Source organism: Mixophyes fleayi, chromosome 4, assembly GCF_038048845.1.
Source record: "Mixophyes fleayi isolate aMixFle1 chromosome 4, aMixFle1.hap1, whole genome shotgun sequence".
NCBI lineage: Eukaryota > Metazoa > Chordata > Amphibia > Anura > Limnodynastidae > Mixophyes > Mixophyes fleayi.
Genome location: NC_134405.1, coordinates 303,813,866 through 303,840,703, shown reverse-complemented (window position 1 = coordinate 303,840,703; position 26,838 = coordinate 303,813,866). Strand labels below are relative to the sequence as shown.

The following is a 26,838-nucleotide window of genomic DNA, read 5'->3' as shown; positions in this document are numbered from 1 at the left end:
TGCTATAGGCAACATCCCCACTTTTTCAAACCTGCAGCTTAGTAAATCTATCCCTAAAACTCTATTTACAATTTACTTAATATTTCGTAGGCATTATTAATCAATTAAAATTTCAAAATTGTGACAAAACTTCAGCAAGTGAAAGCTCTCTATGACAGATGCATTTTTAAAGGGTATAATTTGCACTGCATAGCACTACACTATACAGTAAAATAGTAGGTTTTAACATCTACCAAACTGTATGTGAGATTACTAGAATATTGTCTAGTTCTTCACAGGTGTCTATCATTCAGCATTAAAGCAACCATTTCTTCATGTTCCGCTCTTTTATAACTACACAAACAGTACCTCTTAACTAAACATACTGATAAGCTAAAAACAGCCAAAAATAAACATAATAAACAAGTCTAATTTTAGTGAAGCATTTTTAAAATCACGGAAATCCAGCATTTTCAGTTATAATGTATAAAGAGTTTTAAAACTGATTCCTCATAAAGAAAATAATTGTGGTTAAATTTTGATTTCAGTTTTATTTTACTAACAATAAGAATAATGTAGTATTATTTCTGCAATCACTATTTTAGCAATAAAATGTACTAGTTTGTACCACTAGTAAAATAAACTATATTTGGAGAATAGTGATGTCAATACCATAAAATATAACATATTTGGAGAACATCACTGAATCCTAGTATGCCGGGATACCTTATACAAACAAGTTGCTCTATTTCATAAATAATATACCTCCTATAAAATGAAAAAGATATTAGAAGTCTGTGGCCTCATGAATATATATTGTAACGGAACTCTCTTTCTCTTTCTCTCTCTATATAACATAATCACTGATCAGTCACAAAACTAACACTACCTGCCTAATACTGTGTAGGTCTCCCCATGACATCAAATAAGCTCTGACCCATCGAGGCTTGGACCCCACAAGACCTCTTAAGGTGTCCTGCAGTATCTGGCATGAAGACGTTAGCAGCAGATCCATTAAGTCCAGTTACAAGGTGGGCCCTCCATGACTTGTTTTTCCAGCACTTCCCACAGATGATCGATTGGATTGAAATCCGAGAAATACGGAGGCCAAATCAACACCTTGAAATGATTGACATATTTCTCAATCCATTCATGTACAATATTTGTATTGTGGCAGGGTGCATTATCCTGCTGAAAGAGGCCACTGCCATCAGGTAATACCATTGCCATGAAAAGGTATTCAATGATCTGCAACAATGTTTGGGTAGGTAGTACTTGTTAAATCAACATCCACATGAATGCCAGAACCCAAGGTTTCCCAGCAGAACATTGCCCAGAGCATCACACTGTTTCTGCTGGCTTGCCTTCTTCTTATAGTGTATCCTGATGCCATCTCTTCCCCAGATAAAACACTCACATGCCCCCAGTCTTCACTCCCCACGTGCATAAATGAGCCCTGGGCACCCATTAAACTGTCCACGATACACCAGGGGTCCTTCCTTGGACCAATTTTTGTAGGTACTAACCACTGCATACTGGGAACACCCCACAAGACCTGGGGGTAAATGTATTAACCTCCGGTTTCTTCAAATCCCGCGAGTTTGGCGTCTTCGGCGCTTAAATTTCAAGCGGCGCTGCCTTGTAAAGGGAAGTTTCCCTTTACAAGGCAGCGCCACTATAAATTTAAGCGCCAAAGACGCCAAACTCGCGGGAGTTGAAGAAACCGGAGGTTAATACATTTACCCCCTGATGTTTTGTAAAATCCCTGACCAATCCTTTAGCCATCACAATGACCCTTGACAAAGTTGCTCAAATCCGTATGATTGCCCTTTTTCTTGCTTCCAACACATCAACTTCAAGAACTGACTGTTTACCTGTTGTCTAATATATCCTATTCCTTCACAGGTGCCATTGTAGTGTAATAAACTATGTAATTTACTTTACTGCCTTTAATGTTGCGGCTGTGTACAGTATTTATGTATTCCAGTGGAAAACTATATTTTATAGAATTATAAAGGTATAAATATTTATATAGAATTTTTAAATATTTTGATGAAATTATATATTTATAAATATTTAGGACAATAATTATACATGGCATATATACATTAAATGTTACTGCCAAATACCTGGGCAACACTGCCAGAAGGCAAACCATTTTTTGAAGACTCATTTCCAGCTGCTGGATCATCAGTGTCAATGAGGTTGTCAGTGGGGACATTCTGGACTGATTTGAGATAAGCAATTTCATTCTGCTTTGAGTCAAGGGTCACACACACATCATATGAGAATGGAAAAGGTAAACTTCCATCACTGATCTCAGAGGGACATCCCAGGGTGAACTGAGGGTACATGTCTCTGTTAATGTTTCTGAAAGATGATTGAGTACTTGATTTTCTGCATTTATAAACAACTGTAATCATCACTGTAAGAATGAATAAAAGAGAAATCAGTGCTATGGAAACTACCAGGTAGAATGTTATATTAGATGATGCTTTTGGATCACTAGGTTTATGTACTATCTCTGGAAGAACTTGTTGAAAGCTTTCGGCCACAACCAAAGTTAAGGAAACTGTAGATGAAAAGGATGGATGTCCATTGTCTTTCACCATAATCACAACTTTTTGTCTCAAAGAATCCATGTCTTGAAGGTCTCGACCGATCCTAATTTCACCTGTACGTTGATCAATGCTAAACAATGATGAGTCAGGAACTTGCAATAAGTGATAAGAGAGCCAGGCATTGTGTCCAGAGTCAGCATCCACAGCAATCACTTTGGTCACTAGGTAACCTTTCTCAGCTGTGTGAGGAATAAATTCAAATAATGCTGATCCCTCAGTGTCTGGTGATGGGTAGAGAATCTTAGGAGCATTATCATTCTTATCAATGATACATATCCTCACTGTGACGTTACTGCTTAGAGGAGGAGATCCGCTGTCTTTAGCCATCACCTGGAACTGAAAATCTTGTAACTGTTCATAATCAAATGATCTCTGAGCATAGAGAACCCCAGTCATTGAGTTTATCGAAACATACGATGATACTGGGATATTTTCAATGTTGCTATTTAGAATGCAATATGTGATTTTTCCATTTTCATCTTGATCAAGATCTGAAGCACGGACATTCTGCACTGAGGTCCCTGGTTGATTGTTTTCTACAATATAGACAATGTAGTTTATTTTCTCAAAAACAGGAGGATTGTCATTCACATCAGAGATTTTCAACTGAATGGTTTTATTGCTAGATAGTGAAGGAGATCCTTTATCCATAGATTGAATTGAAATGTTATACACAGAATTCTTCTCTCGGTCCATGTTTGTTGCTGTTACAAGTTTGTAGTAACTACTAGATGAGGGCACTAGTTGAAACACCAATGTGTCAGAGATGTGACAGACAACCTCACCATTCATCCCGGAATCCAAATCACGAATATTAATTAATGCTATGATGGTGCCAGGAGGGGAGTTCTCCGGAATTGTTGCTGAGAGAGATTTGATTGTTATTTCTGGGGGATTGTCATTCATATCAATCACTTGTATTGATATCTTGCAATGGGCAACATGACTCCCACCATCTTTAGCCTCTACAGTCATTTCATAAGTATCTGATGCTTCATAATCCAAAATGCCTATTATCTTAATTTCCCCATTTGAGGAGTTAATATTAAAGATTTGCTGTGCGTTTTCAGGAATGTGGCTAAAAGAATAAGATATTAGGGCATTTGAACCTTCATCCTCATCAGTTGCATTTAACTGAATTACTAGAAAACCAATAGGTGCATTTTCATATAATCTTATGTGATATGTGTCTTGAGTAAATATAGGAAAGTTATCATTAAAATCTTGAACCACAATCTTAATTATGGCAGTGCCAGTTTTAGGAGGTTTACCTCCATCAGAAGCTGTCAAAATTAACTCATAGAAACTTTTTTCTTCTCTGTCCAGTGACTTTTCTAGTATAATTTCAGGGTATTTAATTCCATCTTTAGTAATTTTTTCTCCTAAACTAAAAATTTCATCACCACTAAGTGTGTAACTTTGTATAGAATTGGTGGCTAGATCTGGATCTTTTGCATTACTTAAAGCAAAGCGTGCCCCAGGTGAGGTAACTTCACTAATTTCTATATCAAAATGTTTCTTAGAAAATACAGGTGAGTTATCATTCACATCCTGGATTTCAATGGTGACTGTATAAAAATTCAAAGGATTTTCAATTACAGCTTCAAGGTTTATAAAGCAGCTCTGCTTCGCTTCACATAATATTTCTCTATCAATTCTGTCTGACACATATAAGTCTCCATTTTCCAAATTAATATTGAAATATTGTTTCTTCATTTGAGAAATAATTTGGAATTTTCTCAGTTCTAATTCCTTAATATTTAATCCCATATCTTTTGCCACATTCCCAACCACAGATCCCAGCTTCATCTCTTCAGGCACTGTGTATTGTAACTGGCCAGAGACATCATTCATAAGAAATAAAATAAAGCAAAATACTTGCCATGTCATTATCCATTGTGTGCTTCTGTGTCTTGTGTTATCATTCATTGTGTGCCAGAAATAATATATTGGTTGTTTCATCAAAAACAAGAAAAGAAATTCGTAAAATTGAATATATTTTGTGAAGATATTCAGGGTAATCCAAATTGCAGGTTGCACAGTGAAAATATTGCAGTGTTTTCTCCAGATCTGCACTGTGAGACTGTAGTGAAATACATTTGATTTCTACATCCAGATTAAATAAAAACCTTTTTACACACAGTCCAATAGCGACACTTAGAGTCTAAAATGAGGTGTTGCAACTAAACTGAATTTTCGTTTTAGTTATACTTCTGTGTGCTTATCATACTTTAATGGTATTTTAGATAAGGAACAACAATTAAATTGGAATGAAATACCATATTAAACATTTATGGTGTACTATTAACTAAATTGTTATAAAAGCCTATACAATACATCTATATTATAAATAATGATCGATATCTTATTTGTTTTTGTAGAAATAAATTTTCTATCTTTTTTATTTTATTATTTTATTTAAATTTAATTTTATTCACTGCACTTTTAAAGGAATCCCCACAATGAAGAGAATCCTCTGTGATGCCACCAGGTTGCCTAACAAGCAGCTGGCACTGTATACAGTAGTGCTCAGTCACTTCTTAATTTTAAACATAGCACACACAGCTTAAACTATCACGAGGGCAGGAACCAAATCATTGGGTTCCTTACAAATCTCCGGACCCTTGGGCTGTCACTGACAACTTGGGTCCATGATTGTCAGTGCTCTATGTTGTTTTAGAGCAGGCATGGCTAACATGTGGCACTCCAGGTGTTGTGAAACTACAAGCCCCAGCATTCTTTGCCAATATATAGCAAGTTATTGTTGGAAGGGTATGCTGGGACTTGTAGTTTCACAACACCTGGAGTGCCACAGGTTAGCCAAGCCTGTTTTAGAGCAATAAGGCAGCTGTGACAATGTAGAAAGGCAGTGGGCATTCGCCAATAGGTGAAGGAATCAATTTAAATTTAAGTTTGTTAGTCATATACTTATTAAATAGTGTGTGTATTTTGAACCATGCCATATTTCCATATTAATGTCATTTGTATGTTAAATATATGTATTAGTTATTTGTTGTAATATAGTATTTCACTGTGAATTCTATTAGCTGCTATAGATAATTGGGTCAATTAATATATTGCTGTTATGGTTGATTTACTTTTGTAACATATCATTCACAAGTCAGGTCATTTTACATGTAAATACCATACAGATTTCTACTGGTTAGGGAAATAGCAAATAATTATTTGTTTTCTTTTTAAATTGGGAGTTACTTTTGATTATACATACAAGTAAAAAAGTTTTCAATATATTCATCTCCAGTAATAGGTCAGTGCCAGAACATGACCATCTTCAGAATTTCTAGTCACAGTCTAAACCTCTTAATCAAAATACACATATGCAGTCATCAAGAAGTTTTTTTCATATACTAAGTAGATGAATCACAATCAAAACAATGATTTTTGATGATTAAATTAAATTGAAAATTCAAATACATTTAACACAAATAGTACAATGTATTTAAATCCCCAAAAATTTATATTTGTATAATTTTTTAAAAATTTATATTTAGTAGAAAACATTTCTTATACCTATAATTTAAAATGTTTCTTTAAAGAACTAAAACATGCTTAATACATTTGAAAATGTTAAGCATGAAATGTCAGTCTCACTGTCATCAAAATTACATTTTTATTCCAAAGTCATTATACCTTTTAAGTTTCTGCATATACAGGTTTGTATTTGTGATCTTTATGAGATGTCATGTTACGACTTACAGAATAAAATAATAGCACCCCTATATCAGAACAGATATATATATAGTGGTTGAAAAGGAATTTAGAAGTGACAGTATGGAAAGTTAGAAGTGATGGTATGGAGAATTTAATTGAATGGAATTTGATAGTGTTACAATGAAGGCAGTAGGAGGAGTGGGGGTATGGCAAACCACTGTATACCAGCCAACTTCAACCCATATATATATATATATTCACTGAAACAAAGCACATGCAGGGCGCCTCATAGTGTAATACCAGGGTAATAATAAATGGAATGTGTATTAACATGCGTACCGTCAGGTTAGAGTAAACAATCTTGAAGTAGGATGGATCCTCTTTGAGAACTCTAGCTCTGGATCTCAACTCAAAAGCGATAATGCAGAAAGAGCGGACATAGCGTAATATTGTAATATAAAGTGTGTGATACACCACGTGAAGGTAACAACACCACTACAACTTGTTAAAAGTGGTTCAGATATTAACCCGGATGTATATCATTCACCCAGGAAAATCAGTATAACCACGTCTATATATAAAAATATATGGTATTTGTAGCAGATGTCAGGGATTCAAAATAGCACTTCTTAAACAGTGATCAGGGAAATTACTTGTATACAGCATGTGTTCCAATGATAGAACACTCCTCCAACGGCGGTGTAATAAAATTGAAAGAGAGTACAATATAATGTACAATAGAGGGTTTAATAAAAATAGTAAGCAGTAAACTCACATGTAGCACAGGGAACACAGCTGGTAAATAACAGGGCTCGACACGTTTCGTCTTGATAACAAGACTTCCTCATGAGCAGAAGGATCAATAATATACAAAGACCGATTTTTCGGTCATTTATAGACCTAGCGCGCCATATTGGCGCATACGCACAGGAATGTGCGCAGGCGCGAATGTTAAAAAAAATGTCAAAAAATTTATTGAGACGTTAAGTGCAGCAGGGAAAGTGCGCAAATGAATTGGTTATATTCAGACTAAAAATACACAACACAGAGCCTGAATGCTTATATTCACTGTGAATACATATATGTGTTCAATTGTGCATACAAAGTGCATAAGTGTACAGCGCAAGGCGTTACATCTTGCTTTGCAAGTTGACATATGTATATATGTGCATAAAGGGCATAAGTAAGAAAGTCTATCTAAAGATGTTTAACATTACTTAATAAACATGAATGTTACAATTATATGCATCGAAAGAATATATGTATGCAAAAGTGATACGGTAAAAAATATACCATCCTGAATTAAAAAGTATATTAAATACATATCTAAAAACACCAATATAAAGTGCAATTGTGCAACAGTGCAAATATGCAAAGTGACATAATGAGTACATATCAGAAAAATAAGACCTAGAACGCTAAAAGACAACTAACTATAAGGACAACTATAATGCTAAAAGACTAAAACTATAAAAAGGGGGCTATTTCGTAATTCTCATTGAGACCTGCAGGAGTCAAAATATATATATATATATATATATATATATATATATATATATATATATATTCCCTAACCATATTCCAGCAAACATTTTACACTCATTAAGGATTGCACATGGAACTTTAATTTTCACCTTGAGGTATACATGAGAAATTAAAAATTGTGCTTTTGATTTTGGGATAGGATTGTCACTTGAGTGTGATAATAGCATTTAAAAGGTCTACGAAACATTAGTTTAAACATTTTTTACAATATCTGAATGAGCTACACTTTTATTGATGAAATTCTCGTGAACAATACTTGGAACTGAAGAGTTCATTCATCTCATCAAACAGATAACAACAATATGCAGTAAGATTCTTCTTACAATTAAATAATGTATATTCTTATAGTTATTCTAAAACAATCAACATTATCCCACAGAACTGAAGAGTGAGGAATTAAGCTTCACCCTAGGAATTCTAAGTATAAATATGCAAATTACTCCTTAGCCTTTCCTATTGGCCAAACATGGGTTCAAAACAGCTAGCTTTCTAGATAGATACAGGCAGGCCCAACAATCTAAAATGCATAATCCTTTCCTTTTATTTTAATTGAAGCCTGGAGTTCCTGCTCCAACCACCCAGTGCAAAAAGTGGTGAACATTCCAGTTCATTAACTTGGGTCTTCGAACCCTCTTCAAATTAGGAAGGCTACATTTCTCCCATACAGCTGTTCCAAGCTAAGCTCTCATCAGTGCAATATATGGATCGACAGTTTCTGTGGTTTAGGTCTTAGAGTTACCAAATCCTGCACCTATTACAGTTGAAGTATGTTGCAAGGAACCTATGAAACCATTAAAATATATAATAAATAAATGTCTTCTCCTACAATAGGTCTCTTACTGTATTATTTAAAGTTCTTCTTAAGTTCCTTCTAACCCTAATAGATGGCTTGTGTAAGGATGCTCAATGTATCTTTTAATGAAAAAGATACACTGGAATATTATATTTATGTTGTACTAACAGAAGTATACACAGATCAAAATCTATACAATTTGGATGGCTGTAATGCTAGCTACAACTTTCCTTGCATGCGTAGAAACACATTACAAACTTATTCATTCTTTTTAACCCTTGTTAATCCTATTTAGCTAAGCAAATTGATCCAAAATTATTGAAATATATTTAAAAGTAATCATTACCAAATCTGAACCCTGCAAAAATTTTAATAGCTATACTGTAAGTATGAATTAGAAAAGAAAAACAGTTTTATAAAAAAAAAAAGTTACACATTATTTATACAAATTTATACCACACTGGCAAAAAAATTAGATTAGTACCATATTTTAATTCTTTACTGATAGATAGATAGATAGATAGATAGATAGATAGATAGAATGTATTGTAGCTAAATTATAAGTATATGAATAAATAATTAGACACACAAATTACGTTTTATTGCTTATTAATTTAGTTTTAGTTTTCCATACCTGTACAATGCTTCTTGTAGACAAATTGGCTTGTGTAGAATTAATTCCAACAGCAGAATCACCAGTGTCAATGAGATTATCTGTGGGGACATTCTGGACTGGTTTCAGATAGGCAATCTCATTCTGCTTTGAGTCGAGGGTCACACACACATCATATGAGAATGGAAAAGGTAAACTTCCATCACTGATCTCAGAAGGACATCCCAGGGTGAACTGAGGATACACGTTTCTGCTTAGAGCTTCGAAAGATGTTGGAGTATTTATTTTGTGGCATTTATAAATGACTGTAACCAACACTGTCACAATAAATAAAATAGAGATCAGGGCTATGGCTATTACTAGATAAAATGTTGTATTAGATGCCGTATCTGAATTACTAGGTTGGCGTCTTATCTCTGGTTCAAATTGTTGAAAGGTTTCAGCCACAACCAAGTTCAAAGTGATTGTAGCTGACAGAGAGGGGACTCCATTATCCTTCACCAGAACCACAATTTTTTGCCTCAAAGCCTCTGTGTCTGGAAGGTCTCGTCCGATTCTGATTTCACCAGTGTATTGGCCAATGGTAAACAAAGATGGATCCGGAACTTGGAGTAAGTGATAGGAGAGCCAGGCATTGTGTCCAGAGTCAGCATCCACAGCTATCACTTTGGTCACTAGGTAACCTTTCTCAGCAGAGTGAGGAATAAACTCAAATAATGCTGATCCCTCAGTGTCTGGTGATGGGTAGAGAATCTTCGGAGAATTATCATTTCTATCAATGATACATATCCTCACTGTGACGTTACAGCTTAGAGGAGGAGATCCGCTGTCTTTAGCCATTACTTGGATTTGAAACTCCCGTAACTGTTCATAGTCAAATGACCTCTGAGCATAAATAACCCCAGTCATTGAGTTTATTGAAACATAAGTTGTTACTGGAATATCTTGTATCTTACCATTTAAAATGCAATATGTGATTTTTCCATTTTCATCTCGATCAAGATCTGAAGCACGGACATTCTGCACTGAGGTCCCTGGTTGATTGTTTTCTACAATGTAGACAATGTAATTCATTTTCTCAAAAACAGGAGGATTGTCATTTACATCAGAGATCATCAACTGAATGGTTTTACTGGTAGATAGTGAAGGAGATCCTTTATCCATAGCTTGAATTGTAATGTTATGCACAGAAGTCTTTTCTCGGTCCATGTTTGCTGCTGTTACAAGTTTGTAGTAACTACTAGATGAGGGCATTAGTTGAAAAGTCAATGTGTCAGTGATGTGACAGACAACCTCTCCATTCATCCCGGAATCCAAATCACGAATATTAATTAATGCTATGATGGTGCCAGGAGGGGAGTTCTCCGGAATTGTTGCTGAGAGAGATTTGATTGTTATTTCTGGGGCATTGTCATTCGTATCAATCAATTGTATTGATATCTTGCAATGGGTGACATGACCGCCACCATCTTTAGCCTCTACGGTCATTTCATAAGTATCTGATGCTTCATAATCCACATTTCCAATTATCTTAATTTCCCCACTTGAGGGGTCAATATTAAAGATTTGCTGTGCGTTTTCAGGAATGTGGCTAAAAGAATAATCTATTAGGGCATTTGAACCTTCATCCTCATCAGTTGCATTTAACTGAATAACCAGAGACCCAACTGAGGCATTCTCATATAATCTTATGTGATATGTGTCTTGCGTAAATATAGGAAAGTTATCATTAACATCATGAACAACAATCTTGACTAAGGCAGTGCCAGTTTTTGGAGGTTTACCCCCATCAGAAGCTGTCAAAATTAACTCATAGAAATTCTGCTTTTCTCTATCCAGAGACTTTTCTAGTATAATTTCTGGGTACTTAATTCCATCCCTAGTAATTTTTTCTCCTAAACTAAAGTATTCACTAGAGGCAAGAGTATAACTTTGTATAGAATTGGTACCTAAGTCTTGGTCTTGAGCATTTCCTAAAGGAAAATGTACTCCAGGTATAGCTGACTCACTGATGCCTATATCAAAATATGTCTTAGAAAAAGTAGGGGCATTATCATTCACATCTTGTATTTCAATGGTCACTGTGTAAAAATTCAAAGGGTTTTCAATGATAGCATTGAGGTTTATGAAGCAGCTCTGTTTAGCTCCACATAATATCTCTCTATCAATCCTATCTGAAACAATTAAATCTCCATTTTTAAAATTAACACTGAAATATATATTTTTTCCTTGAGAAACAGTTTGGAACTTTCTAATTTCTAATTCCTTAACATTTATTCCTAGGTCTTTTGCCACATTCCCAATTACAGATCCCAACTTTAATTCTTCAGGTATTGAGTATTGTAACTGGCTGATGCTATGCTTGAAGAAAATTGAAATACAGAAATATACTTGCCATGCAATTCTCTCTGGGGTGCTTCTTGATTTTGTAGTATCATTCATTGTTTGCAGGGGCAGCTATATTGTTTGCCTTCCTTTATATTTCCCAAAACAAGGGGATAATATTAAATATCCAAGTTGTCTTTGCGAACAAGGTAAGGGTAATCCGTAATACAGGCTGCAGTGTGAAAATATTGCAGTGCTTTCTTGTATTGTATAGCACAGTCAGACAGAATAAAATATCTAACAGTCCAATAGTGACACTCGGAGTTCAAAACAAGGTACTTCAGCTGAGCTGGTTACATTTTTATATTATTCCCGGACGTAAATTAACATATGCCCAATGTGCGCTCAATGTAGATTTTTTAAAATATATTATTTATACATGTTGTAGTTTCATATTTGAGAAACAAGTAAAATTCATATTGAGTGGATATAGTCTACTTAATGAAAGATGGTTACATTTCTACATCATTTAATGTTTTAATTTATTATAATGAATATGTATTGTTGTAACAAATACTTTTTTTATATGACATATCTTATTACTATGAATTTACTTGCATAGTAATAAATTCTCCGGCTTTTTTTCTGTGAAGCTAGAGACAGATTGGATTTTACTGCATGATGTACTGCTGATATCACCCAGTAAATAAATAAATAAATAAATAAGTAAATAGTACAGCACTTTTGTCCATAGCTCCATATTTTAAAACATAGTTTTAACTTACTCGTATTATCATTTATTTATATAGGACCAATCATATTACGCAGCGCTGTACAAAGGACATGTAGTCATTCACCTCAGTCCTTCCACGCTGGAGCTAACCATCTAAATTCCTTGCCACAAACACAGATATAGGTTCCAATTTGTCAGAAGGCAATTAACTAACCAGTATCTATTTGAACTGTGGGAGGAAACCAGAGCACCCAGAGAAATCCCGTGCAAACACTGGAGAACATACAAACGTCACACTGATAGGGTCCTGTTTGAAATCAAACTAATAACCCCAACAATGTGAGACAGCCATGCTATCTGACACTGTGCCATTGTCCTGTCAATCTTCTTTACAAATACAACAGGTGATACCAATGTTTCTTACTTGTCTGAGTATTTAACTGTGCAGTTCCCATGCTACCATACATCTGTCTCTCATATTATTTTTTCTTTGTGTCTTCAGGATTCAGTCAATTTGGATGTACACAATCAGCTGGTAATGAATGTTTTCTGAACCTGTATATTTGTTGGGAAAAAAATAATTCCTTAATTCATTGCTCTGGAATTGATCTGCAAAACTATCTAAGTGAAGGTTACTTAATAACACTTATCAAAGGTGCGGTTAGACAATTAAAGGAAATGTCTGATTGGTTAGTGTGGTTTTGTGCACATCTGGACAATTGCGCAATAATAGTTTATAACCTTTAGTGTTTAATACAAAAATGAACGCCTGCACCACAGAGAAAGAGTGTGCGATGTCATGGGGTGTAACAGTGCATCAATGGACCCCACAGAAAAATTTGGGTAGGGGCCCTGTGATGCTATTTTAGCTTCCCTGGTCCCCTGATCTGCTCTCAAAAGAGCAGGGGCCTCTTCTAAGCATGTGCAGCCCAGAGCATTTTCCCATTGCATGCCCTGTAGCAGCCACACTCCCTGCACCTCTTGTAGCTCCATCGCTGCTGACGTCTCCTCAAGGGAATCATTGCTCATTCATTTATAGTGATTGTATTTTATATATATGGAAAATGTCTTTACTTTGAAACAATTATAATATTATCCCAAATAAGAAAACAGAGATATGATAAAATGGCAAATAACCCAACAGAACAGATAGAATTTAAGGTTTATAAGCATATTTCTATAAAACTTGATGTTTTATTCAAAATAGATTGGCCTCTATGAACTAATACTGAATACCTCCATGAATTAATACTTTCTAAATCCATCCAGTTATTCTATAAGTTTTAAAGGAAAGATACTAAAAAATGTAATATATTATTATACACAAAAAAATCCTTATTTGATATTTTATAGATAAAATGTATGAATGATCATTTTAGAATATTTTCTGAAAAACATTTCAAATAGTGTGAGCGTCACCTTTCTGAAAACCTAATGTTTCCCTGACGCACAGAAAAACTGAATGCCCAGTGATAAAACCTTCATTCTGTGTTCTTAGCTGAAGGGATATGAACATACTCTTCCAGGAATGACTGCGAGACTCATGAATTTCAGGATCTCCTGGAGGGGATATCCGAAAAGTAGATACGTATGGATTCAAAGTGCTTCCTATGGGAAATTGAAGCCAGGATTCCTAATAACTACTGTGTGGATGGGAGCTTAAAAAGCACACCAGCACCAGCTTATACCTTTGTATAATGTGTATATGGATATATAGATTTTGTTTACAGTACTATTCATTTATGTATCTATGCATTTAAAATGTGGTGTACTCTGTGCAAATATAGACTACTGCTCCCCGAAAATGACCAGGTCAAAAAACATGACTATAATATTTATTTTCCATTTCTCATAATCAACATATATCATCATCATTTATTTATATAGCACCACTGATTCCGCAGCGCTGTACAGAGAACTCATTCACATCTGTCCCTGCCCCATTGGAGCTTACAGTCTAAAATCCCTAATATAGACACACACTCACACATATATCACACAGACAGACAGGGAGACAGACAGACAGGTAGAGACTAGGGTCAATTTTGATAGCAACCAATTAACCTACTAGTATGTTTTTGGAGTGTAGGAGGAAACCCATGCAAACACAGGGAGAACATACAAACTCCACACAGATAAGGCCATGGTCGGGAATTGAACTCATGACCCCAGCGCTGTGAGGCAGAAGTGCTACCACTTCGCCACCGTGCTGCCCATATACTGAACACAATAAGAATTACTTTAAGCATACAGAAAAAAATGGCACTGTGCAGTTATGTGAACATATATTATTATTATTATTATTATTATTATTATTCATTTGTGAAACACCACTATGTTATGCAGGGATTGCTACAGAGTATTATACCTTCCACCTCAGTCCCTGCCCCATTGAAGCATACAGTTTAAATTCCTTATCACACAAACACTAGGGACCATTAAGTCACTAGCCAATAACCAACCAATATGTTTTTGGACTGTTGCAGTAAACTGGAACAAACCCTTGTAAACATGGGGAAAACATACAAACTCCACACAGATTAGACCATGGTTGGAATTGAACCCATGGCCCCAGCACTGTGAGGCACCAATGCTACCACCATGCCTCTTTGCTGCCATATAGAGGAAAATATATCAATTATTAGATCCAGCATACCTGGTGGAAGTGTGATGTGCAGATTCCCATTCATAAACAATAAGAACATATACTGGGAATTACATCCAGCATACAAAAAAGTGAAGTGGTAACGTTTAGTTGTCCATACATGCAGAACAAGAACAAATGCTGAGCATGTCATCCAGCACACAGGACAAGATGGAGCCCATGTGTGATACCTCAATAGTGACTATATTTATCTGGAATGGGGGTATCACTTAAGTAAGATGAGGAACACTACCTGAGAGTACATGGACAACTGTGTGTGTGGGATGTAACCAGGGTTGCCAACTTTGAAATGAAAAATAAGCAACCGCTTAGTGAAAAACAAGCCCAAACCAATCCTAAAAAGCCCACAAAAAGCCCAACTTACAGGGGACCGTCCTTTTCTATAACACTAATTTCTATACTGAATCTCCATTTAGAAAACCTTTCTAAACACAAGAGGACACATTTATACACTGATATGGGAAATGAAAACACAAATGCTGTAATTTAGGACACTGGTATGTCTATACCACACAGCCCCATGATATAACAGTATAAGCAGTCTTCTGACATGAGCAGCTTACTGAATGGGAGGGGAGGGTGTTATATAACAGTGTTACCTGATATAAGTGCAGCGGTCGTGTGTCTGTCACCACTTATTACAGTAGGTTGTTGTAGATCCGTCTTCCTGTGATTTATTCCACATTCTCCTCTGACTCCGCCCACCCACAAAGCTCCACTTCATTGGAAGAATTTGCTGCACAACCCGCCCACAAAAAAAAAAGCTGAATGTACCAATCACAAAATGGTGACAGAGGGAAAAAAAACCCCTAAAAAACGATTATGCAGCCTGAGGACTTAGAGAACGTGTCCAAGCCCAAAAACAAGCTACCCGCGGCAGTGGGGGAAAAAACCGCAACTTCACAAAAAAAGAAGCCCAATACCGCTTGTTATAAGCGGAGTTGTCAACTATGTCTGTGAGAGCCACCTGGGAGGGAAAAACCCCATCACCGTTGCCATGGTGACAGCAGCTGAGAGAGGGAGAAGGTGCCGGAAGCCGGGTAATGGAGCCTGTATGCTGAGGAGAAACCTGAGGAGCCAAATATAGCTGTTGTGCAGGGCTGGGTGTACAGAAGCAGTCTGACTGAAGCAGTCAGGCAGGACTGAATATTCCCTGTAACCAGGAGTCATAAGTATACTGTATATGAAGAGAAGACAACCACCATAGTTTTATTGTACCTGTGAGGTGATTCCTGCTGCAGTAATGTTAGTTACTCTCTCACAGACAGCTTTTGCACAGTCTATGTAAGTTAAACTTATATAGACTTAATTATCCTACCCAGAAAGGAGGTTGTCAGAGAACAGTGTCGGAGAGTGCAGAATATTGATATTAGAATCAGAGCCGTAAGGCAGAGGAGTTAGAGACAGTCCATCATTAGTGACCTACAGAGTCAGCCATTTTGTTCTGTCATTTTGTAATACTTCAAGATAAATACAACTTCACAAGGGTCAGTCAGTTGTGTATTCCCAAATTCAGCTATAAATCAGCAGCTACGCTTAAAGGGAATGCCAGCTTTATCTGTCCCTGCAACGCATCAGTAACACTGTGTTTTATCATATCTAATAGACTATTAATGGTGTCAAACGGAAGTAGTGTTCAGGACTTACAGGTTATACAGTGTTTCCAGTTCAGAATATAAAAAGCTTGCAAGCAGTTTTAATTAACATTTATGTGCACCATTAAAGCCTGGCCAGGGAAGAAACAACTATAATACGTATAATATATTTGTGAAGTAATAATAGATTGGATTTCCTTATAAAGTTGCAGTTACCTCCAGTAGACACTGACTGTTAAATTGAAAACTTAATATTGCACGTTGCATTTTGCTGTTCAATGTGATACTGTGTTAGCCACAATTATCTTGCTAGTTGTGCGGGGTGACATTAACCTTTTACTTGAGGGAAGTTAGTCTGCATGAAAGGGTTCCTGTAAAACAAATATATGGTTATTTTATTTTATTTGGGTCATCATTGTGTATTGGGGGTTTGGGACCACCTGTCTCTCTGTTGTGGCGTGGGAAAAGAAGTTGTTGCTGGAAATGTCCATCAAGGTGAAGAAAACCCAGGCAAGATAAATTTGCACAAACAACACACAAACAGTTACGTACCTCTAAAGGGGTGTTACACATACACATGGCTAGAGGCAAAACCAAGGACAAATACAGGGACGTGTCCTAGCATAAAATACAGGGACGTGTCCTAGCATAAAATACAGGGACGTGTCCTAGCATAAAATACAGGGACGTGTCCTAGCATAAAATACAGGGAGGTATCTTAGCATAAAACACAAAGACGTGTCCTAGCATAAAACACAGAGACGTGTCCTAGCATAAAACACAGGGACGTGTCCTAGCATAAAATACACTGACGTGTCCTTGCATGAAACACAGGGACGTGTCCTAGCATAAAATACACTGACGTGTCCTTGCATGAAACACAGGGACGTGTCCTAGCAAATTGATGTTACAGTGCTTGCGCTGGTTCCTATGTCAAGTTTGGATGAGATGGCTGAGGAGGAGAATCCATCAAAAATAAAAGTGGTGATTGAAACATATATAAAAGAACACCAATAAAGCTGAAACGCAAGCAATTTACCTACAATTAAAAGTAGATCCGAATGTAATTGTATTAAGTTTGACATCCCTTTACATATTCAACACTGTTTCGCTGCAACTGGTGGACCAAGATCTGAATCATTCTAAAGTTAGACATAGTTCTAGACCTTCAAGTGCTTTAAAGCCTGGGTACAGAGATGATGGCTGTGAAAAATGAAGCTCCTGTCATTCATTTTTATAATATTTATAAAAGTATGTTTGCAGCCTAGCACTCTAAAAATATTCATCAAAACAGGAATTTGTGAAAGGAGGTTAAAATATAAAAGTGTGCCTTTTGAACATAGATATAACTTTTCCCTGTCTATACTTTTTAGTGCTTAAAGGTGTTTTTACCTACAAATATGACAAATGTTTTGTATATATTTTCAAAGTTTAGTGTATCACAGTCTGCAATATACTCAAATGTATTGATTTTTTCATTTCTAAAACATAGCAATGCCATCAAATATGGCACATAGTATTATTATTCTTTCAAATGACAAACGCAACACTTGTTTCATAAATTGTTAAATAATACATGTTAACGTCATTGATATCAATTGTATTGATAAGACATAATGCTGCAATTACATCCATTTAAGCAAAAACAGTATTGCTTATTAATTTCATTTCAGTTTTTCATACCTGTACAATGCTTATTGTAGACAAATTGGCTTGTGTAGAATTAATTCCAACAGCAGAATCACCAGTGTCAATGAGATTATCTGTGGGGACATTCTGGACTGGTTTCAGATAGGCAATCTCATTCTGCTTTGAGTCGAGGGTCACACACACATCATATGAGAATGGAAAAGGTAAACTCCCATCACTGATCTCAGAAGGACATCCCAGGGTGAACTGAGGATACACGTTTCTGCTTCGAGCTTCGAAAGATGTTGGAGTATTTGTTTTGTGGCATTTATAAATGATTGTAGCCAACACTATCACAATAAATAAAATAGAGATCAGGGCTATGGCTATTACTAGATAAAATGTTGTATTAGATGGCGTATCTGAATGACTAGGTTGGCGCCTTATCTCTGGTTCAAATAGCTGAAAGTTTTCAGCCACAACCAAGTTCAAAGTGACTGTAGCCGACAGAGAGGGGACCCCATTATCCTTCACCAGAACCACAATTTTTTGCCTCAAAGACTCTGTCTCTGGAAGGTCTCGTCCTATTCTGATTTCACCAGTGTGTTGGCCAATGGTAAACAAAGAAGGATCCGGAACTTGAAGTAAGTGATAGGAGAGCCAGGCATTGTGTCCAGAGTCAGCATCCACAGCAATCACTTTGGTCACTAGGTAACCTTTCTCAGCAGAGTGAGGAATAAACTCAAATAATGCTGATCCCTCAGTGTCTGGTGATGGGTAGAGAATCTTAGGAGCATTATCATTCTTATCAATGATACATATCCTCACTGTGACGTTACTGCTTAGAGGAGGAGATCCGCTGTCTTTAGCCATCACCTGGAACTGAAATTCCCTCAACTGTTCATAATCAAATGACCTCTGAGCATAAATAACCCCAGTCATGGAGTTTATGGAAATGAATGATGAGACTGGAATGTTATCAATATTTGTGTTGACAATAGAATATACAATCTGAGCATTTTTTCTGTCATCTGGGTCTGATGCATGGACACTATGTACTGAGGTTCCTGCAGGGGTGTGCTCTGGAATGTAGGACACATAAATTGATTTATCAAAGACCGGTGGATTATCATTCACATCAGAAATGGTTATATATATCATTTTCTTAGTTACCATTGGAGGAGAACCTTCATCTTCAGCTATAATAGTTATGTTATAAGTAGAATTTGTTTCTCTGTCCAGAGGACCAGCAGTTTCAAGCTTGTAATAATTATTAGAAGATGGCATTAATTTAAGTGCTGCCGTATCAGTTATCCGACAAGTCACCTCCCCATATTTCCCAGAATCTAAATCCTTAACATGAACTAATGCTACAAGAGTACCAGATGCAGAATCCTCTGGAATTGGTGTAGATAGTGATGCAAGCATTATCTCTGGTGCATTGTCATTGACATCCACAATCTGTATCAATACAGTACATTGTGCCACTAAGCCACCACCATCTACAGCTTCCACAGTCATCTCATAACTTTGTGTTGCTTCAAAGTCCAGTTCTCCTATTGTTTTAATGACTCCAGTTTCTGGATCCATAGTGAAGACTTGACGTGCATTTTCAGGAATGTGGCTAAACGAATATGAGATTTCTGCATAGGAACCTTCATCTTTATCACTAGCGTTCAGATTAAGAACTAGAGAACCAATTGTTAAATTCTCATTTAAGATGACTTTATAAGTTTTTTGACTGAACACTGGATAATTATCATTAGCATCTTGAACCACAATCTTAATTACAGCAGTTCCAGTTTTCACAGGTTTCCCTCCATCAAAAGCTGTTAAAATTAGTTCGTATTTTTGTTGCTTTTCACGATCTAGATGCTGCAGTAAAAGTAGTTCTGGATATTCCATTGCAGATTCAGATTTTTCTACCAATGTGAAATGTGGATTGGGACTAAGATCATACATTTTTAAAGAATTAGTCCCTAAATCTGGATCCCGTGCAATTCCTAGAACAAATCGTGCTCCTGGTAAAGCAGATTCACTTATTCCTATATTAAAAATATCCTTAGAAAAATGTGGTGAGTTATCATTTATATCCTGAATTTCAATTTTAACAGAATAAACATTTACAGGATTTTCAGCCAAAATTTCAAGATCCAAAAAGCAGCTCTGCTCTGATCCACATATTTCTTCCCTGTCTATCCTGTCACTGACATATAAATTGCCATTTTCTAAACTGATGTTAAAATAATTCCTGTTGTCATGAGACACAATCCTTAATTTTCTCATGTTCAGTTCATTACTGTTCAATCGCAAATCCTCTGCAACATTCCCTATTATAGAATGTAACTTCATCTCCTCTAGAATTGAGTAATGAAACTGATTGGAAGCATCCACAGAATACAAATAAAAGTAGAAAAATATTACTTGCCATGCCATGTCCTCTGTATAATATGCTGAATAGCTGTTACTCTTTCTTTAGAATCCAAATAAAGCTGAAACTGATGGTTGATATCCTCAGTGCTAGAGAAGGGTGAAACTTAACCTTGTTTCTTGTTGATCTGCAATGTCTGAGTATTAAAATAATCACTAGATGCACACACTGTAAAGTCAGCTTCTCTACCTTGTTAGGCAACAGCACCACCATGAGGGTCAATTTAGAGACTACAGTCTCACTACACAATTTATATTTTCAAAAATATATTTGTTTTAAAAGTATTTCTTCAATTGAAAATTGTAATAATCAATTACTATTAGTTATATATTTAATTGCAATTCAAAAACTATAAAATATACCAGGTTTGACTTGTTTTTACTTTGTATATAAAGCATTTAAAAGACATTTGGGCACATTTATCAATCATCGGCAAAAGTGAGAAATAGTTATCAATCCTTATCGCATGGATAAGGATTTAACTATTTCTCAAATTTATGACCAACATATCACAGAAACAGCAGTTCCGAAAAACTGCTGTTTCTGTGATAAAAAAAAATCATACTTACCCCCCTCTTCGGAAGCGATGTCACCGGATCTCCTCCTCGTTCTCTTCATCCTTCAACTGCGCATGTGCATTTCGAAGAACTGCACATGCGCACAAAGATCCCTGCTCTGTCTCTGCAGAGCTGTGAGTAACAGGGAGGGATCATGTGATCCCTCCACACATGCGCTGTCCAGCTCTGCTCTTCGGAGCAGAGCTGACAGCATTGGATTTTTTCAATTTTTATAATTTACGCCAGCTTGACAAGTTTCCAAAAAAAGTTTTTTCTGAACTTGTTAGATTTGAGCTGGGAGCAGTCACCATACTGTTGAATGGTGACTGCTCCCAAAAACGAAAAGGAGTGCAAAGCAGCAGATATCCATGATATCTGCTGCGATGCACCTTTCATAAATTTGCGGAGGACACCCAGGGAGCTTAATTTGCCGGTAAGAGCACTATCGTGCTTTCTTAAATATGCCCCATTGGAACAGAAGGATGCATTGCAAGTTTGCATCTGTTTCTTGTTTACATAAAATACTGCTAGGCAAACAGATAATGCAGAAAAGTGCAAAATGTGCTCTTTTGCACCATTTGCACGTCTCTGATGTATCTATCTAGAGAACCTAGAACATAGAGAATTTACAGTACACCAGGACCTGTCATCTGGCACATGATCCCCATTTATGGGTCCAACCCTGCCGGACGAGACTCTGAACCTTCACTCTTTCAAGCGCTGTCTCAAAACCCAGCTATTCATTATATCCTACCTTACCGCCACCAAATACTGCTCCCTCTGTATGTTCTACCGGCTCCAGGCCTTGTCCATTCCTGTCCCATAAGTTCAATTTCTCTCAGCATTACCCTCTCCCTCTAACAAGCAGGACTCTGTCTATTCTTTTTCTCACGTTTACACCTCATTCGCTAACCTTGTATGTACTTAGTATATAGTGTAAGAGAAGTGGCCCTCTGCAGTGCTCCATTTATATAGAATAACAGATAATGAGAATAGTTTTAACATACAGAAAATATGGCACTGTGCAGCTATATGCACATATATTATTATTATTTTTATTATTATTACTTGTATTGTGCCACTGCACTACTTTCTAGAGAATATTGAATTATTATTATCAGTCGTCGCTGTCCCATTGAAGCTTACAGTCTAAATTCCATACACAAACACTAGGGTCTATTTAGTCAGAAGTGGATTAATCTACCAGTATGTATCTGGAGTGTTGGAGTATAGTGTAGCACCTGGAGGAAACTCATGCAAACATGGGGAGAACATGTATACACCACACAGATAGTGATATTGAACTCACAACCCGTGATTTGAGAAAGCAATTGTTGCCACTGTGGCACCATAACACTGTGCTGCTGCACAGAAGAAAATACACTAATAATTTCAACTGACATACAGAACTGAAGTGTGATGTGCAGATTTCCAAACATACAGAATGTCAGGATCTGCCTGCAGCTTTTTGCATTTGTATGCTGCTTTGTATTGACAGCTCCTGCCTCCAAGACCTGGATTTGTTACATTTAATGTTTATCTGGCAGAACCTCTATTCACCAGAGGAGCTGCTATTGTGCATTTCCCTTTGTTATTACTAGGGGTTACCCCGTTGCACCAATTATCTCCTGCACCTGATGGTTCCCTATTTATACATGCCTCTCTCTATTACCTGTGCTGGTCATTGTTGTTTTGTTGCCTTTCCTTATGGTTGTGTTCTCCTGAGTGCTGGGACTTTCACATGCTGCTACTGACATCACTAATCGGGATTTCTCTCCACTCAGCCATTCTGCCTGCACCCACTGTATTCCTTTGCTACCAGTATTCAGCCTTACTCAGAACTCCCTGTGCAGTATCAGCAATATTCGCTGCATACTATTTTCTGTATCTTCTGATTAAAACCTGCTCAATAAAAACCTTATGATTTCATTACATTCTGGGCTCTATAGCTGTGATTTCCAGAATAAGAACAAACACTGAGCAATTCATCCAGCATACAGAATAAAAAATAGACCATACACATGGCTAATGCCAAACCATATATATTGCAGTATATAAACTTCCAGGGACAAATCTTTAACATCTATAAATTAAAGACAGCTGGCAAGCATTAGTTATACCCATACCAATGTGACCTGATGGTGCCACGACTGACCAGGATCTGAGCCTTAGACTATCTGGGTACAGTCCAGACATATTTTCCACCTGTTTAGTTACTAAAAGTATCTACGGTCAGCAAGTCTACGTAAAAGCCTTTTTCTTTTTGTTACACTCTCTAAAACAACCAACCGTCAACAGTACCGTACCATAGATTGTTGGAGCCCTGGGGCAGCTCATTAGAATGGAGCCCTTGTAATACTAGGTTGGTTTTCATACTGTGTCAAATATTCTTTACAGCAACTACTAAGGAAGATATTTGTTAATAATGAACTACAAGAGTATTATCACTATCCGTCAATTACGATATTTAGAGCACACTTAATTAGATATCAACAATGGGAAAGGCGTGTAAAAGTATCTATAATGTTAATGTATTGTCAAGACTGCTTAGCAATGGTAACTGGATACTTTAAAAAATATAAACATAACAATAAATTAGTAATATCCACAACCACTAAGCAAGGGTGTCCAAACCAGTGAAACCAGGCACATCCACACCCAGGAAATGGTAGCACTTGCTAAATTTTAATAAACACCAAAATCAATTGCTGTCAAACAAAAATAACACATTTAGTTTAATTTCACCTACTTGCATAAAAAGTGTATGAATATTTTAAAGCACTGTCTGTTGGGGACCCAAGGCACTGCCCCTGTTGCTCCAGCCCAGATTCGGCCCTTATAAACCACTCCTCTTCTCAACTGCTCTAGTGGAGGTTTGTATAGTTACTATCAAATTTAGTGAAGTGAGAGATAAAGAATAATTTTACATTTTAAAACTTATATTATTTCTGAGATTTCCCCAAGGCCCAGAAATGGCACTGCATTGTTGCCATTATTCACATTGCATTCCCTGTGTGTATGTATAAGCAGACATGGATACCATTCAGGTCGGTAGGGAAATAGCTACATGTCCCGATCATACCTATTGTGGCACAATTGTCCTTTTATGTAAACTTCTGTCTAAATATGTAACACATACAGATTGTTGTTGCAGAGTTTCTAGAAGGCTGAGGATGAGGTATTTACTTAGAATTTAACAAAGTAGAATTTAATATTATTGACTTATATTAAGATTGACATCCCTTTTCATTAGGGATGTGCACCGGCGACTTTTGGTGTCTCGTGTTTTGTGTTTTGGATTCGGATTTTCGTGATGTTTTGGGTTCGGATTTGCTTCGCAAAACACCTGCCGAAAGGTTTTGGTTCGGATTTAAGGTTTTGGATTCGGATTTTTTTTGAAAAAAGCATAAAAAGTTCAAAAATCAAGTTTTTGGGCTTATTTTCACTCCTACGCTATTATTAACCTCAATAACATTCATTAATAAGCATTTCCACTAATTTACAGTGTATTCTGAACACCTCACAATATAGTTATTAGTCCAAAACGTTGCAACGAGGTATCTTTCTGGACTGCGTAGTGGAGTGGTCCCCACAATATAATAAGAAAACCATCAACTGGTCTTAATCGCACCAAAAAATGTACCTGGACTGCGTAGAGGAGTGGTCACCACAATATATTTTAAAAACCCTGAACTTGTATGATTCGCACCAATAAATGTATCTGGACTGCGTAGAGGAGTGGTCACCACAATATAATTTAAAAACCCTGAACTTGTATGATTCGCACCAATAAATGTATCTGGACTGCGTAGAGGAGTGGTCACCATAATATAAATTAAAAACCCTGAACTTGTATGAACCGCACCAATAAATGTATCTGGACTGCGTAGAGGAGTGGTCACCACAATATATTAAGAAAACCATCAACTGGTCTGAATCGCACCAAAAAATGTACCTGGACTGCGTAGAGGAGTGGGTCACCACAATATAATTTAAAAACCCTGAACTTGTATGATTCGCACCAATAAATGTATCTGGACTGCGTAGAGGAGTGGTCACCACAATATAATAAGAAAACCATCAACTGGTCTTAATCGCACCAAAAAAATGTACCTGGACTGCGTAGAGGAGTGGGTCACCACAATATAATTTAAAAACCCTGAACTTGTATGATTCGCACCAATAAATGTATCTGGACTGCGTAGAGGAGTGGTCACCACAATATAATAAGAAAACCATCAACTGGTATGAATCGCACCAAAAAAATGTACCTGGACTGCGTAGAGGAGTGGTCACCACAATATAAATTAAAAACCCTGAACTTGTATGATTCGCACCAATAAATGTATTTGGACTGCGTAGAGGAGTGGTCACCACAATATAAATTAAAAACCCTGAACTTGTATGAATCGCACCAATAAATGTATCTGGACTGCGTAGAGGAGTGGTTACCACAATATATTAAGAAAACCATCAACTGGTCTGAATCACACCAAAAAATGTACCTGGACTGCGTAGAGGAGTGGGTCACCACAATATAATTTAAAAACCCTGAACTTGTATGATTCGCACCAATAAATGTATCTGGACTGCGTAGAGGAGTGGTCACCACAATATATATAATAAGAAAACCATCAACTGGTATGAATCGCACCAAATAATGTACCTGGACTGCGTAGAGGAGTGGGTCACCACAATATAATAAGAAAACCATGAACTGGTATGAATCGCACCAAAAAATGTACCTGCACTGCGTAGAGGAGTGGGTCACCACAATATATGATAGTAGATGCTGCTACTGATGCAGCTGTTGCTGTTGCTGCGGAAGGCGATGCATCTACCCAGTGGGTTATCACAGTCATATAGTCCTTCGTTTGCCCAGAACCACTTGTCCAGATGTCCGTGGTTAAGTGGACAGTGGGTACAACCGCATTTTTCAGAGCACTGAGGACACTTGATCGTACTTCTCTGTACATTTTTGGTATCGCCTGCCTAGTGAAGTGGAATCTCGACGGGATTTGGTACCGGGGACACAATACCTCCATCAACCCTCTAAATCCCACTCCACTGATGGCGGACACCGGGCGCACGTCTAACACCAACATTGCAGTTACAGCCGCAGTTATACGCTTTGCAATAGGGTGACTACTATCGTATTTTGTGGTCATGGCAAACGACTGTTGGACGGTCAATTGTTTTGTGAAAGACTTGGCGGTCTTACGACTTCCCCTCTGGGAAGATGACCGACTAACAGCAGCAACAGCAGCAGTGGCAGTAGTAGGCGTACCGCTGCAGGATTCCTCGGATGAATCCCGTATTGGAGAGGACTCAGTCTGGCTGCTGACTTGGGCTGCAGGACTGAATCTGATGGAGATCGTGGAGGAAGTTGACGAGGAGGGTGTTGCTGGTGTGTATCCAACTGGACCACGGGATTTAGGTGTCCCTGTACCGATGACGGTCCTAGCCCCAGTTCCTAAACTAACCACTGAACTATGAAGGTTATTCAGGTGACGTATAAGGGAGGATGTCCCTAGGTGGGCAAGATCCTTACCCCTGCTTATTTGAGCTTTACATAAGCTACATATAGCCATACATTGGTGGTCCGGATTTGGATAAAAATAACTCCAGACCGAAGAGGTGCATTTTTTGGTCTTCTGACCAGGCAGGACGATGGGCTTTT

At 37.1% G+C, this 26,838-nt stretch overlaps 1 protein-coding gene across 5 annotated transcripts in view; it reads right to left on the bottom strand.

The window, feature by feature from the left end:
• LOC142152884 (protocadherin gamma-A4-like) overlaps nt 1–26,838 on the bottom strand; it is a 445,481-nt gene that overhangs the window by 338,315 nt on the left and 80,328 nt on the right. Inside the window, exon 1 of one of the 5 annotated variants that reach the window (XM_075209996.1) lies at nt 18,225–19,458. The exons of 2 other annotated variants lie outside the window; for them this stretch is intronic. In XM_075209996.1, the coding sequence (XP_075066097.1) occupies nt 18,225–19,457 (1,233 nt within the window). In that variant the 5' untranslated portion in view covers nt 19,458. Of the gene's footprint in view, nt 1–2,108; nt 4,470–9,244; nt 11,705–18,224; nt 19,459–26,838 lie in introns of those variants that run through there. 2 more of the 5 variants (XM_075209993.1, XM_075209951.1) reach the window with 2 other exon arrangements.